Raw genomic sequence first — 16,002 nt, 5'->3', positions numbered from 1 at the left:
TTGCATTGCACTGGTCTGTGTTTTGCACTAACGTGGTGCTGTTGACTTTCAGCTCCGAACGGCAAGCTCGGAGCAGCTAGTCACGATGGATTTCTGCTGCCATCTGTTGTAACACAGAGAGGCACGTGTTGAAATTTCCGTAGGATTAGTGATCAGCAATGTAACGCGTAATACCGGCCTTGCAGAGGCGGGCTGAAAGGAGCAAGCATCCCTGGGAGAGCAAGGCAGTAACGTAGCCATGAGGAAGATTTGCAATAAATACCTGTCTTCTCTTCAGCCGTTGAAAGTTTTGGCCAGTGAAACTATAACTGGAAAGGCGCTAGAGGCAGGTGTACACAATGCAATTCCTGCTGAAAAGGGCGATGGAACCAGGTGTTGTGTAACTACCGATGAAGGTAATAAGGAAGGTCCCTATGCAGATTTCTCCTGCTGCCTACAAGGCATGTTTTCCTTAGTTTTCACTTGTATTGTGTGGTTTACTGGGTCACAGCTGTTGTGAAAATTTTGTGTGAGTACATCTTCCCTGCGCACTATAGTTTGTCTAACAGAGGGTGTCTGATTTCCTCGGGAAGGATTAAAAGAAGTCTGGAGGTGGGGAGGAAAGGAGAAGTCTGTGGTTCGTTGCATCACTGGATTTCTTGCCTTTACCTGAAATTGTTAGGAAACTTTGTATTAAACTAGGGGAGATTCTACCAAGAGATTTTTTAGATTCATACGCAGTAGTTAATTTTTGAACGTAGGTAGTGTGTCTGGATACAAAATTTCTCTGGTGGCAAGGGAGAATTCATATCTTGCCTTTTCTGTCATTGATTTCAGTGCTCTGCATGGTATGGTTCCCTCAGTTAGGTGCTGGGTTTATCTCCGTGGCACCTCCAGGACAACCCGATGTTGGAGGCCGGAGCACCTCTCCTATGAAGACAGGCTGAGAGGGCTGCGTTTATTCACACTGCAGAAGAGATGAGTCCGGGAAGACCTTCTTGCAGCCTTCCAGTACCTGAAGGAGGCCTGCAAGAAAGCTGGAGAGGGCCTTTTTACAAGGGCGAGTAGTGACAGGACAAGGGGCAAATGCTTTAAACTGAGAGAGGGGAGATTTAGATTAGATCTAAGGAAGAAATGAAGATGGCGAAACATGGAATAGTTTGGATGCCCTATTCCTGGAAGTGTTGAAGGCCAGGTTGGATGAGGCTTTGAGCAACCTGATCTCTTGGAAGGTGTCCCTGCCCCTGGCAGGGGGGTTGGAACTAGCTGATCTTTGAGGTCCCCTTCCAACCCAAACCATTCTCTGATTCTCTGATTTTATAGATGAGCAAGGCTGGATCGAAAGCGCAACAAACAAGCTGAAAAAAGGTTTAAACAGTTGCTGTAGCTCAGGTCCTATTTTCAAGTACTGTGAGTTTAAACCAGTGGGGGAATCTGTCACGCAGCGAGTACGTGACCTCACAGAACTGCAATCTTTAGGGCCTCACTGGGTGAAATGTTGAGCGTCCTCGGTTTCCTTTGATTGCTCTTTGGGGCCCTAAGGACAGAGGCAAGCAGGCAGAAGATCTGGGAAACACTGGTGTATTTTTATTACTTTCGTGAATCTTGGTGCCTTTGAAGCTTTGAAAGGAAATCTCGGATTCTGCCTAACTCACGTGGTTTAACCTAACCCACGACACCTTCACACCAAAACAGCTCCTTTCTAGAATGCATTCCTGTTGCTGTTGCCATTAAAAGTCCTCTGATACGGCTGAGTAAAACAAATAGTGTTTATTCATATTAGGAATTATGCTTTTAAAACATAGTCTAAAAAAATCACTTCGATCTCTTTCAGTTGACATTTTTCTTGTCAATCGAAGTACTCGCTTCATCTCTTTCTCATCTCTCCGTATCGTTCTCCTTGTCCTTTCACTGCCGTGTCTTCTTGGCTCTGTTGTCAAGAGAGATGTACAGAAGGTTTAGTGCACGATCTATCAGAGTAAAACCATGTGCTCTTTCAGAAAGATTTTAAGAAGGAAACTTCTTAAAACGCGAGATAGAGATTCTAATCTCTGCTTTCCCTAAGGACCTTTAATACTGTATTAAATAACGTATTAAAGGTCCTTAGGGTGTCTCGTGACTGTTTTGTCGCCAGAGTGCTTTTGTGAAGTCGGACCTCAGCTGGTCAGCGTGCAGCTATTGTCGATGCTGCGCGAGCGGTCCAGCAGAGAGACAAAGCGATGGCGCTGCTGTCGTCTCTGCTGGGCTGTGCCCAGTGCTACGAGCCAAAAGCCGCTTCTGGTAGCTCCTCGCTTCAAAGGCAGCTACGTCCTTTGCTTTCGTATCAGTAATATTGGGACTGATTAAAAATCACAGGCACGTTGTCCGGCCAAAGTTGCATGGCTGCAAACGAACCAAACTATGAACGGTTTTGGCGGGGGAAGTTTTAGGAGCACTTTGACGTTTTCTAGGTGGGAGAGACACGCTGCGGTTACTGAAAAGACTGAATTGTAAAAAGTTGTACCAAACAGTTACCGGAATGGTTGTTTTCCACTTAGGGAACGTTTTTGCGTGGGGGTTTCTTTTCCTCCAAGTCGGTGCATTGTAAGATCCTGAAGTGCATTTGTCTATAGAAAAAACACATATATTGTTTCTCAGTTTCAGCTGCGATTTCAGGACAGACTCTCTTACTCTGATATGTGACCTAAATATGACATTTGCTGAAGTATCAGCGAAGGCATTGGGTGAATCGTACATCGTCCCTGAAATCCAAGCGAGTATGAAATACAGCCTGTGCCTCTAGTACTTTCAAGATCGTTTGGAATCTTGCAGCGTTGCCGTCAGGCTCACAGGATCTTCCACTTGAGGCCATTCTGCGAGGGGCATCCTTGACTTGACCAAAGTCAGTGTTCCCCTGTTGGAAATCTTCCCAAAGGCATCAATTGCTTTTCAATTAAACGAATCCGTAATCCAGTCTCCTGTTTTATCCCTGCTTGTGACAGCACTAGGGGCAAGGCAGTAGGATGGGTTTGTGCTCGACAATTGATTTTGCATCCGAGTGTGCTGCCTAACGACTAAGCATTTTGTGTAAGACCTGGTTGAAAATCATGATTATGAAAACTCTGGCTTTCTGTTTATTCCAGCTTAATTCCAAGAACTCAAATCAGTAATTCCACAAGACTCCTCAATTTTCCAGTTTACACGCCGCGTATAAGTCTTACCGTAGTTTTCCGTTTGGGTCCAAAGTCTCCTATTTGTGTCAAGCTGGTTCTTTTCTTTGGAGCATTTCCCACCATATGGCTCCGGTACAGCTGAAAAGAAAGGTAGTGAAAATGGTCAGTGGAGGTTCCTTTCATTGGAAATTCAGGCAGGGAGGCATCTCCAGATGGAGGTTCAAGCTGGCTTAAGAGAGATGAGTGAAACTGGCAAGAGGAAATTGCTTTCTCAAGCTAGGACTATTTAACTCATTGACCAGTAAATTTCTTGATGAAGTGACAGATGAAAAACACAATGATGAGAGTAACTCTGTAGACAGAAAGTAGAAAGGCAGCAAAATTTGCAATAAATAAAATAATCCTAGATCTGTCCAGTGAAAAGCCAGTTGTGTGCAAATACCCTGCAAAGCAAGGGCATTCTCTCATCCCCTGCTGGGAGGAAAAAAATTGAACGAGAAAGTTTCTTTGAGAGGAAACTGAAATTCTGCTGCAAGAGTATTTCTACTTCTGTTGCTATGAATAGTTAGAGTAAGAGGAGAAATTAAAGGTGGACTATTCTGAGGTTTATTAAATATTTCCACAGCAGAAATGTCCTACAAGATGCTGTTAATAGTGGGGGTCAGTATATTCGTGCGCGACAGCACATCGTTGCGTTCATCCCTCTTTGTTGGGCAGCGAAGAGAATTCCTGTTAGGAAGGTGGCTACGTTCTTGTTGATAAATGTTCTGTCTGCCTAATTATAAAGCTTCCCAAAGCTTTACATTTCTGCCTATGGATCCGGCCTCAATCTACTTGTGAAAATGCTGCTGGATCAAAATTACTCTTGCCCATATTTAGGCATAAATAACTTAATAGTCACCTGCAAGGACGAAATGGAAAGCAGTGCAGTACAGACAGGCATATTGGAGTCATTTTAAGGATCCTTTGTAAGCAGGAACCCACCTGTAGGCCCATTGAACATTGATTCTTGTTTGACAGAGGGTGTACGGTAGACTACATACGCTGATCTTCGAGGTTCTGGAGGGCTGAAATTAGTCTTTCTTCCAGTTTCATCATCTTTACCTTGACCCTTTTGTTTGTAAGTTGGTTTTACTTTGGGTTTATAAGTGTGAATTTCTAAAAGTAAAAAAAAAAAACCAAACAGCTTAAACATCACCGTTGTGCTGTTACTCAAAAGTCAATATATTACAGGACTGGAGGCTGGAAGACAAGACTAAAAACTTGTTCTTTCTGCATAGTCCATTCCGAATATGGATTGTTCATATTTGACACTAGAAAAGAAAGTACCTAGGTGGTAGTAAGTCATGTAACTGTCTAGCAAAGAAAAATGAGTAAGCCAACTGTTTTATCCTGGCTATGGAAAACTGTTATACAAAGAAAGGGCGTTATTTCATCCCCTGCTGGGAGGAAAATGTTGAACAAGAATGATTTCTTGAGAGGAAACTGAAATTCTACGGCAAACCCACTTCTACTGCTATTGCTGTCAATAGTTAGAATAAATTGGTAAGTTAAAGGTGGAATATTCCAAGGTTTGTCAAATATTTCCACAGAAAGAATGACATAAAGCTGGTGTAAGTAGTGAGGGTCGGTATATTCGTGCACATCAATGCGTCATTGCATTCATCCCTCTTTGTGGGGCAGAGAAACGAACTCCTGTTAGGAAGGTGGCTGCGTTCTTGTTCGAGAATATTCTGACTGTTTGGTGTCTGTGGATCCTGCTGCAATCCACTGGTGAAAATGCTGCTGGATGAAAATTTCTCTTTCCCATATTTAGGCACAGATAACATAATAGTCACCTGCAGGGACGAAATGGAAAGCAGTGCAATACAGACAGGCATATTGGAGACGTTTTAAGAATCCTGTGTAAGCAGGAACCCACCTGTAGGTCCATTGAACATTGATTCTTGTTTGACAGAGGGTGTACGATAGACTACATACGCTGATCTTCGAGGTTCTGGAGGGCTGAAATTAGTCTTTCTTCCAGTTTCTCTCACATTAGGAATAGAAGAAGCAGTTTCGTCATCCATCCTTTGACCTCTTTGTTGGTAACCTGGTTTTATTTTGGGGTTTGAAGTGTGACTTCCTGAAAGCGAAAAAACAAACCGAAATGTTGTGCCATTACTTCCAAATTTGATCTGTTGCAGGAGATTGGGGACTATGCCGCAAGATTAAAAACATGTTCCTTCTGGATAGCCCAGTGAAATTCTGTTTAGTTATTTTATTTTCCAGAAGATGTTCAGCAATGAGATGCCAACTTTAAAGTATATTACCTCCGTTTTTGAAGGATCTGCGATCTGCTCTGGGAATACTCTCTGTCGGTTCTCTCTTTCCTGAACCTTCTCCTTCTCTTTTTGTGTTATTCGGTGCTGTAGGAGTTGTGCTCGCATCGCCTGGAAAGGCAACAGAAAGGCTGTTTTAGCTGCTTGCGCGTAAGCACAGTGAATGGCACTGCTGTTCCCTTCCTCCCACCTCTAGGAGACAGGGATTGGTTTAGTGCCATTTCCTTTCACCTCTCGGTTTTTCCCCTTCATTTTCGTTAGTTATGTGGATTCTGTCTAGCGTAACTGATGTGTAACTCTCATGCTCTCTCAGAAAATACCGTGAGACACCGGATGAAGAAGACTATGGCTGCAAAGGAAAAAGCCAGCTACAAAATACCTGCTCATTCTTTAGCTTCTCACCTTTCGTGAATGATATTTAGGAAATACCAGAAAGTACCTAGGTGGTGCTAAATCCTCTAGTGCTTTAATGAGTAAAAATGAATAAGCCAACTGTTTTCTCCAAATACCTTTGCCTGTTACGGTATTAGGTGAATTTCTTGGTTCCTCAGAAATCCATTTCTTTTCCTTTGCTTCTCTGCAGCGATGGTTCTTTGCCAGCTCTGTGTGGTTTGTTTCTGAGGGATTTAGAGAACACATAATTTACTTTTAAAAAGCACACAACGTTTTCTTATGCCCAAATGCTGTGGTGTTTTGAAAACCCAGTCTCCCACTTCAGATACAAGTCTTCTTGGGTAAAACCTGGTTTTACGTGTTAATTACTCTTTCAGTATCATTTCCCAAAAGGAAACCAAAAGTGGCTGTATTTCCTCCAGCAGAGGAACTCTTGAAAGCAAAGTCAGTTTATGGGGTAGTTTAAAGCTAAAATCTCTCCTTTCTTCCTTTTTACTCCAAAACCCCAAAGTAATAATCAGGTGACAATTCACCTCCAGTAACCCGATGGATACGTTTTCTACGCTACCGAATAGATTGTAGAATTCTTCTGGGAAGAGGATGAAGCCTGTCCGTCGAGGTACTGAGGTGTAGGTGTTTCAATTTGCTGGATGTGACTACAAGCACTGTGTCTTCATTAAGATCTCCTGTGTTTGTGCAGAGGGATCAGCTCCCCTTATACGCGACGCAGGATTGCAGCTTTCTTACTGCCCTGTCTGACAGCCGAAAACTACAAAGCCTGTTCAACTTAACATAGGGCTAGTCTCAGGAAAATAACAGTTTTCAAAAGCATTTTAGCTTGGACGCATTTCTACACTTGCTTTTGTGTCACTCCAGAGAACCACTGCTTTTCCAAAATTGAGCAGGGAAACGATCGATTGGAATCAGCATAGAGGAGACTTTCTTTTTTCAGTGTAATCCAAAAACATGCAGGCTCCTAAGCAGTGGTTTTGAGCACTGAGGCAAGAGCCTCTAGAGCATAAAGATCAAGTATGAAATGGTGAAGCTAAATGTGTGCGTATTCCGTTATTTTATTTATGCTCTTGGAAACATGCTGTCTTTTATTGCCAGTAGATGAACAAGAGGAGAGGCGGGGCAACCTCTGTCATCGTTTCTCCCTGTAACAGTAATTTACCAGGTGATGTGTAGCAATGAGAAACCAATGCTCAAGTATATTACCTCCATTTTCACAGGATCTGCCATCTGTTCTGGGAATAGTCTCTGCTGGTCGTCTCCTTCCTGAATCTTCTCCTTCTCTTTTTGTAGGAATTGCATTCCCATCACCTGGAAGGGCAACAGAACGAATGTTTTAGCCGCTTGTCAGTAAGTGCAGTGTGTGACACCACATACCTGCATAAATGGGGGTAAAATGAATGAAGTGTTTTTCTGCTCTTTGGAACATTCTGTCTTTTATTGTCAGTAGATGAAACAAGAGGAGAAGAGGGGCAACCTACGTAAGAGTTGCTCTCTGTAACAGTAATTGTGATAGTGGCAAACGTGAGCCAAGAAGATGACAAGTACTTACCTCCCTGCAAGCCTCGCTCCGTGCCTTCCAAGGGCAGCAGCTCCTTTCCTTGAGGTGAAGACATGGGTTTTGTTGATTGGCGTTTGAGAGGGGGCTGAATCCTGTAATACTCTCCTAAATACAGTCCCAGAGGGAAAAAAAAACCCACAAAGTTTACTACAGAGGCAGCATTGCTGTTTAGGACAGAGTGACTGAATTCGTATTTACCGGATTTGTAGCATATTTCCTTTATCGCTCTTTCCTCTTCCAGATCCTCAGGAGTCTTATGCACGTAGTTAGAAAGAGCTGGAGGAAATATTTTTCAAAGATGACAAGGTATGTATACAAAGACCTTCAGCAATTGTTAAGAGTCAAATAATGAATTTCTTTTTGGTCACAGGTGGGTTTTTCTGACTGCAACCTCTGGTTCTGCACAGAAAAATGATTCCTTAGTACTAGGTATTTCCAAGTGCAATGGAATTGCAGTTACAACACCTGTGAAGAAGCTACTGTTTGTAGATTAGACATGATTCAAAGTAGTCCAAAAATCTTCAGTACTCATTTTCAAAATAATCCTTCCTTTACACCCAAAAGGAAATCTTTTGAGTAAACACGTCACCAGGACGAAAAGCAGCTTGGGGCTGCCTGAGAGCTGGCACAGCGGTTTGCGGGGTGCACGCATGCGAGTAGGTCAGTCTCTCACTTTGACTCTCTGGGAATGTGAGATTCTTTCCTTCCCTGGGAATCTCTCATCTCTGAGTAAGATACAGTCAACGGTTTCACGGCAATTCTAGAATCTCTCTCTCTCTATATATATCAGAATATACACAGCTACACTTTCCTTTGAAGTAGTGTTTTCTGTGGATTCCCTTCACGAGATTTAAAAATAACTTGCTGTAATAAAATGAGACTGCCTGCAGGGTTTAGGAAATCCCTTGGACAACTTAACTGAAGCTGAAGTCCCGCAACTCTCTTTTGTGAACAAACCTGTGACTTCACCTTCAGTGAGGAGCGTGTAAAGCCCCTGTGCCACAGTTTGTTTCCAGAAGAGAAGTACCTCCTCAGCCTGAAGTTTCGTCCCCAAATTATGAGACATTTTGAAGAGTATTTGATGGCCCTCTGAACCGTGGATCACATTTTAGACTATTCAAGGAAAGAGAGAGATGTGAATTCTACCACTATTGAAACATACAGCCAGGCATTTCACAGGAGTTGGAAAATGCTGCCTCGCTCAAATCTGGTGACTACCACGTCTCATATTTTGCAGATTGGCTGGAAACTATTTCAAAAACTTGTCAACGACCCTTCTCTAAAAATGGCATGGTTATGACAACCAATGGGTGTGAAGTACATTGCAAGAGACGAAAATGCCCACTCTGCTTCCTTGTAAAAGAAAGAAAGAAAATGCTTACAGTTCTCTGCATCTTCATCCTCCTCCTCCTCCTCCTCTTCGTTGTTAAGGTTTATAATGACTGGGGGGTGAATGGGTAGTAAAAAATTTTCTGGATATTGGAGAGATTTTGGATGATGGTACGGGTGCAGACTCCCTCCTTGGACCACCTTTTGCAATGGGGCATCTGCAGAAAAAAAACTTACATTTAGTTTCCTGGGAGGGAACTAGATTGTCAAATCCAGCTTCAGACCAGCAGGTGTAGTTTTGAAACCATTGTTCTATGGAAGGAATGATTAAATAGAGAGATTGTGCCTTTTGGGCAAAATCCTCTGCCGAGTTTGGCACAAGAGGATCTTCCAATTACAGAACATATGGAAAAACACGGGTGCTGACTCCTTGGAACGGACAGATGAGGCACTGGTGAATAAAGCCCTTTGAAAAGAGGAACATTTTGATCATTCTATGCCATCTAAAAAAGGCTGGATATCTCTTCCAGCCATTGGATAGATTAGTTTGAGTCCGTAACCTTCTTTCTTCCAATTCCTTTTAAGACATTGACAACATAGGGAAACGTGTGGTTCGTTAACACCTGGGCTGAAGTGAGTAAACGGCTTGCAACTAGACATGCAATCAGGAATCTCAGCATCCTATTAAAAATACTGCAATTGGATATGTTTCCCAGGTTAAAAGCAGTAAGATGAAACACGGGCATTTTCTTTTATTGCAGTTGTTGTTGCTGGAAGGACGTTTTTGTGGGTTTACGCACTCTAACGAGCAAATTGTTAAGAACGTATTTTTACTCACTGTTACTAGGTGGCAAAAAAAGTCCATTTATCGAGCGAGGCTTGCAGTGATGGAAGGGGCAAGAGATCTTTATGCAGCCGGAAGGTCTCCTTTCCCAGAAGCAGGGGATGCTGGTGTACTTCTGCTGCAGGAGAAAACGGTTTTCAGCTCTTGCGAAGGGAACCAAAAAAGGACTCAATGGATTAGTACGCAGTACGCTCCTGTGAACATAGGAGTAAGATTCTGCGGGACCACGCTCTGGTATTGTAGAACGGTTAAAGTTGTCTTTAAATTTGTCTTAAGCTCAGTGGAGCTTTCATGATGTGAAGCTGTTCCTAGGTGACAAGAGGAGTCAAGCAGTCTACTTCCTGTCCTGCAGACTTTCCCCAGTGTGCTGGGAAGACAAAAAATCTAGGAGTCACTTAATTGTCACGTGGCTGAGGTTCCTTGCCTGCGCCTTGGGCTAATCAGGTGGATCTCAAAGGAAGTCTGCTGTGCAAGTGCAAATCTTACACTCGCACTCTCTGAGTGTTGAAGGACATGGGTCTACGGGGGGATAAGGAGTAAGAAGGAAAACCCAGAAAGATTCCCAACAAAAACTGCAAACCTAAAAGTTTGGGAATCAATGGTCAGAGACCATTCTCATTACACTGCTCTTTTTAGAGATGAAAAATAAAAGCCTAATGGGAAAAAAAGAATATCTGCATGGAATTATTTAGTTATTGCTGCTTTACTCATACACAAACTCACACTGCTGCTCTCCCTCTATGGATCAGTGTGTCGCCAGCTAAACTGTCAGCACAATGTAGCAGAGGGAGCGCTTGCACGACGACAGTCACTTTTGTCTGTCGTACTTCAAATTATTTTTCAGTGTCTCTGTCTTAATAGAGGTCACGGATTTGAGCGTCATCTCCGATTTTGCAATTCACTTATCCTGAGGAGCTGAGGCATCTTCCTCAAGCACACGATAAACAAATCATTCCAAAGAGGCGAACGCTCAGGACCATTACCCTGAACAAGCCAAGTCAGGTTTATATCCTGGATATGAACTACATCCCAGCTGAGAGCTGCAAATGCCAGGTTGCCGGTCATTTCTGAACGAGGTTCTGTGTAATGTTTTAAAGGAAAGCAAAGGCACACTTGAAAATACTGACCTGTTTGAAGGCCGTTTTCACCCAGTTCCAGACATTAACAGCTGGGTCTCAGAGCAGCGTCTGCAAAACTTGCCACTGTTGGACTATAGTCAGTACAGCTGGGCCATGCCCTGAGACACGCTGGTGTCTGGAGCCCGAGCCCACCTCCCAGGCATTAACGCCTAAATCCCCGAGGCTGGAAGTGATGCAGTGGAGAAGAGCCCTACGCAAAACCCTGTATTTTTAGGAGGTGGAACAGAAATATTTCACTGAAGGGGTAAACCCCTCTTGAAGGACTTTGTTTCAAATAACTGATTTGGCAGAAATTCAGGAAGTCCCTATGAGCAGAAGTGCTAAACATGGCCTGTTTATTCAGAATCAGTATAACGTTGATTCAGTAAGAAAGGTGAACAATGAAAGACCTTTAGGTGCCATTTTTAATTTCTGTGTCCTTGAATATTTGAGCCCAGTTCACAGGAGAAATTGTCCATAGTTTAGGTGATCATTAGTTCTTCTCACCACTTCTGAAGATCAGATGTTTTATCTCCTGATGCGGCCATGACCCAGCCAGAGTGACCTCTCAACTACTATCTTTACAGCATAACCCTCCCTTTCGACAGGGGTATAAGGAGAAAATCAAGGATACAAACCATTCTCATATCTACAGCATTTACCTGTGCGTAGGGGGAACAAGGATGGAAGTAGTGTTGGTTCCCCACTGCTGCCATTTCTGCCTTCTCTGCTTCTCCACTCTGAATGCTGGCAAAACATACATGAAACCATTAAAGCTATCAACATTCAGGCAAATCGTAATCTTATCCTGAAAGTGGTAGTTTTCTTTTGAAATCTGCACCTTCAGAACCCTAGCCCTGCTGCTGTTTCGGAAGAAAGCTCCAACTTACACTTGACCGAAGGAGGCGCTCCCTTCCCCTGCCTCCTTGAACCGGCAAAGGCGGTTGCCAGGCGGTGTAGAATGTTACATTGCCAGGCTTCCAAGGGCTCCTGGTTCCATGAGCGTCATGGCGCCTTGTGACCTGTCCAGCTTCACTTCTTCCTTTATCTCCAGTGCTTCAGAGTAAAGTAGGGAAAACCGGACCTTTTCAGAGAGTCTCCCGTGCCGGTGTTTCTTTAACGTAAAAGGGAGCGAACCCGTTTGGCAGGGCTGAAATAACACCCAGCATCTTGCTGTACGAACTGCGGTCTTGGAAACAAATCTTTGATACCCCAAAGAGAAACCTGATTCTTTCACTCTTTTTACCTAAATCTTTGGGCCCAACGTTTTTCTTACTGCACCCCTTGCTTTGGATGGGGAAACCTGCTGCTTCTCGTGAGTACACTGTTAGCTGCTCGCTGCGGACATTGTTGAGATTAATTGCTTGTTCTTGCTTCCCTGATGTCCACTGCCACAGCTAAAGCAGAACGAACGGCATACACTCATGTCCCTAATTAACAGGCCTGTTCTCATTCAGGTCATAGGCTGCCTGGGAACAAAAAATATCTATGGGGGAAATGAAGTTTCAGTCCTGGAAAACGTCTACTGCTGGCCGAGGCCAAGCTCATCAGCGATGGTGGCAGCACCTTTGCGATGGTGTATTTCAGAGGGGGAAAATACTGCTGGGCAATAGCAGCAGGGAGAGAGGAGTGAGAAAAAGTGGGAGAAACAACTCTCCATTTCCCATCGCGCACTGTGGGTGCGCGGTGGCACAGGCGTAGCTGGGGCTCGGCATTGAGCGGGCAGCGGGGGGATGAGGCACCGGTGCGCGGTGCGGTGGAAGGTGCCGTGTCCGGTCGTGACTGCGGTGAAGGAGGAGCCGTCGGCCAAGGGGGCGCGCCGGGTGTCCGAGGTGGCACAGGGCCGGGCGGGAGGGAGGCAAACGGGGCCGCAGCCTCCGTGGCGGGACTGGGACCGGGACTGGGACCGGGACTGGGAGGAGTCGCTGGGCCACGGTTAGCGGCGCCGCATGACGGGGCAGAGCACAGGACAGAAGGCAGCAGCACCTTCATGTCAAAGCAAAAATGGAAAAACTCACTGGTGATGTGAGTGCTCCTTCTGTGTCTCAGTTAAGGCTGCTGAGATGAGCAAAGCCCTGCTTTTTATATTCTTTAAGTTAATGTGCCTGGCTCAGACTGCAGCTGAGTGAGGAACTGCCAAGAGGCCGCCCTGCCTGCCAGCCTGAAAGGCAGGAGGAAAGTGAAAAGCAGCTTGGGGCTGCCTGAGAGCTGGCACAGCAGTTTGCAGGGTGCACGCATGCGAGTAGGTCGATCTCTCACTTTGTCTCTCTGGGAATGTGAGATTCATTCCTTCCCTGGGAATCTCTCATCTCTGAGTGAGATACAGTCAATGGTTTAATTACATTTCTAAAACCTCTCTCTCTCTCTCTGTATAAAAATATATACACGTACACATTCTTTTGAAGTAGTGAAGAGTGTTGTGTGGATTCTCTTCACGAGATGTAAGAACAACTTGCTGTAACAAAATGAGACTTCCTCAACCTGAAATTTCATCCCCAAATTGTGAGACATTTTGAAGAGTATTTGATGGCCCTCTGAACCGTGGATCACATTTTAGACTATACAATGAGAGAGATGCGAATTCTACCACTATTGAAACACACAGCCAGGCATTTCACAGGAGTTGGAAAATGCTGCCTCGCTCAAATCTGGTGACTACCACATCTCACGTTTTGCAGATTAGCTGGAAACGATTCCAAAAGCTTGTCAACGACCCTTCTCTAAAAATGGCATGGTTATTACAATCCATGGGTGTGAAGTACATTGCAAGGGACGAAAATTCCCACTCTGCTTCCTTGTAAAAGAAAGAAAAAAAGCGTTTACAGTTCTCTTTGTCTTCATCGTCCTCCTCATCCTCTTCGTTGTTGAGTTTTATAATGAGTGGAGGGTGAACGGGTAGTACAATCTTCTCGGGGTTTCAGAGTGATTTTTGATGATGGGCTGGATGCAGAATCCCTTCTTGGACACCCTGTTGCAATGGGGCATCTGCAGAAGACAAAAGCGTGAAGAGTGCCGAGAGCTGTCCAAACAGGGGCTCTTTGTAGCTGTGTAGCTGTGCCTAGCCGAGGCACAGCAGAAGGTACGGTCAGGAAGCATTAATTCTGTATCGGGTTTGCGTGGCAAGGTTTTTGTAGCAGGGGGGCTACACGGGCGGCCTCTGCGAGAAGCTGCTGGAAGCTGTTAGAAGCTTCCCCCATGTCCAATAGAGCCTGTGCCAGCCGGTTCCAAGAGGGACCCGTCACTGGCCAAGGCCGAGCTCCTCAGCGATGGTGGTAGCAGCTCTGTGACAACGTTTTCAGAGGGGGAAACAGCAACAGGGAGAGGGGAGTGAGAATATGCTGGAGAAAACACTCTGCAGACACCAAGGTGTTGGGACCCTGCGCAGGAGACGAGGAAGCGTGTGAGGAGGAGGGAGCGGCAGAGACAAGGTGTGATGAACTGACCACAACTCCCATTCCCTGTTCCTCCTGCACCGCTCGGGCAGAGGAGGTGGAGGAAAATCAGGAGTGAAGTTGAGCCTGGGAAGAAGGGCGGGGCTGGGGGAAGGTGTATTGAGATTCATCTTTTATTTCCCGTCACCCCATGCCGATTTGACTGGTAATAATCTAATTTCCCCAAGTCGAGTCTGTTCCGCCTGTTAGAGTGTGGAAAAATAGCAGGAATTGGGGGGAATGGGAGAACGTTGTCCCCCAAAGTTCAGCTCACATCTTAACGTAAGCTGTCAGATGAGAGCAGCTTTGGGGCCAGATACAGTTGCTGCTCCCAGGAAGGTGGCGCGGTTGGCACGGACAAGGGCTGCTCAGGTGGAGCGGAACGTGCAGTATCCTTGGAATGAGGAGCAGAGTGGTACGGAGGGAGGCAAAGCCAGGCGCGGAGCGGTCCCCGCGGCGAGCCGGGGGGGCACAGCGGGGGCGGGGCGGGGCGGGCCGGGCCGGGAGCCGCCGCTGCGGAAAGCGGCGCTGCCGCGGGCCCGCGGCCGGGCGGGGCGGCGGGGGGCGGCGGGGGGCGGCGGAGCCGGCGTCTCGCCGAGGGCCGCTGGAGAGGGGCGGCCGCGCCCCGCCCCGCCCCGCCCCGCCCCGCCCGCCGGCGCCGGCGCCCCGGTGAGTCGCGGGGCTCCGGGCGGCCCCGGACCGCATCGCCCGTCGCGGGAGCGGGCGCGGGGTGGCGGAGGCGCAGTTGGGGCCGGGAGCGGGCGGCGGGAGCGGGCGGCGGGAGCGGGCGGCGGGAGCGGGCGACCGGGCGGTGAGCGCCGGTGCGGCGGAAGGTGCCGTGTGCGGTCGTGACCGCGGTGAAGGAGGAGCCGCCGGCCAAGCGGGAGCGCCAGGTGGCCGGGGCGGCACGGGGCCGGGCGGCGGGAGGCAGACGGGGCCGCGGTCCCCGCGGCGGGACCGGGACCGGACCAGGACTTTGGCCGTGGCCGTGGCCGTGGCCGTGGCGGTCAGCGGCCCGGGAGGAGTCGCTGGGCCGCGGTCAGCGGCGCCGCACGGCGGGGCAGAGCTCAGGACCGGGGGCGGCAGCTCCGACCGAGGGAGACCCGCCGGGCCCGGCCCGGCGCGGCCGCGGGAGGGCAGCACGCGCGTGGCGCGAGGTGTCGCTGCAGCGCGCGAGCGACGGGCGCGGCGGAGGTGTCGGTCGGGCCGCCCGGTGAAGTGCGGGCCGGGCCGGTCGTTCCAGCTCTGTGCCACCCTTTTCCTGCCAGAGGCATCCCATGACGTGCTTGCAGTGAAACTGTTGGAGAAGTCCTAGCTGTAGGAGTCCTCTTGGAAGTTGGAAGTGGTTGTGGCTGGATATGGGATTCAGAGCCCCGATCGCCTGTTTCTTTGCTCTTTTTAAGCGGAAGAGGGTTCAGTTGGCAGCACAGTCGCTGAGTGTGCCAAAGCACCAGGACGCTTTTGCCACCTTGCATTGCACTGGTCTGTGTTTTGCACTAACGTGGTGCTGTTGACTTTCAGCTCCGAACGGCAAGCTCGGAGCAGCTAGTCACGATGGATTTCTGCTGCCATCTGTTGTAACACAGAGAGGCACGTGTTGAAATTTCCGTAGGATTAGTGATCAGCAATGTAACGCGTAATACCGGCCTTGCAGAGGCGGGCTGAAAGGAGCAAGCATCCCTGGGAGAGCAAGGCAGTAACGTAGCCATGAGGAAGATTTGCAATAAATACCTGTCTTCTCTTCAGCCGTTGAAAGTTTTGGCCAGTGAAACTATAACTGGAAAGGCGCTAGAGGCAGGTGTACACAATGCAATTCCTGCTGAAAAGGGCGATGGAACCAGGTGTTGTGTAACTACCGATGA

General features: G+C 47.2%; 1 protein-coding gene across 1 annotated transcript; it reads right to left on the bottom strand.

Moving 5' to 3' along the window:
• Window positions 1–1,846: 1,846 nt before the first annotated feature.
• LOC147526431 (uncharacterized protein C12orf50 homolog) lies at window positions 1,847–11,718 on the bottom strand. Its single transcript, XM_086629886.1, has 9 exons — window positions 11,678–11,718; window positions 9,586–9,734; window positions 8,801–8,965; window positions 7,617–7,694; window positions 7,410–7,523; window positions 5,444–5,563; window positions 5,053–5,256; window positions 2,494–2,585; window positions 1,847–1,909 (listed from the first exon to the last, which is right to left on the bottom strand). Exons 1-9 carry the CDS (start codon window positions 11,716–11,718, stop codon window positions 1,847–1,849), a joined length of 1,026 nt encoding a protein of 341 aa, XP_086486012.1.
• Between the last annotated feature and the right edge of the window lie 4,284 nt (window positions 11,719–16,002).

This window comes from Tauraco erythrolophus, chromosome Z, assembly GCF_009769465.1.
Source record: "Tauraco erythrolophus isolate bTauEry1 chromosome Z, bTauEry1.pri, whole genome shotgun sequence".
Lineage (NCBI taxonomy): Eukaryota > Metazoa > Chordata > Aves > Musophagiformes > Musophagidae > Tauraco > Tauraco erythrolophus.
Note: the sequence above shows the minus strand (reverse complement) of the source record. Positions and strands in the feature narration are given on the sequence as shown.

Excerpts from the sequence above, each read along its gene's own strand:
- LOC147526431 (XM_086629886.1), bottom strand. The coding sequence starts at position 11,718 with ATGACGCTCATGGAACCAGGAGCCCTTGGAAGCCTGGCAAT. Across the intron at positions 9,735-11,677 it reads GCCCTTGGAAGCCTGGCAAT|AGCTGAAAACCGTTTTCTCC; the intron begins GTAACATTCTAC and ends TCCCTTCGCAAG. Across the intron at positions 7,695-8,800 it reads GGATGAAGATGCAGAGAACT|CTCTTTCTAACTACGTGCAT; the intron begins GTAAGCATTTTC and ends TATTTCCTCCAG.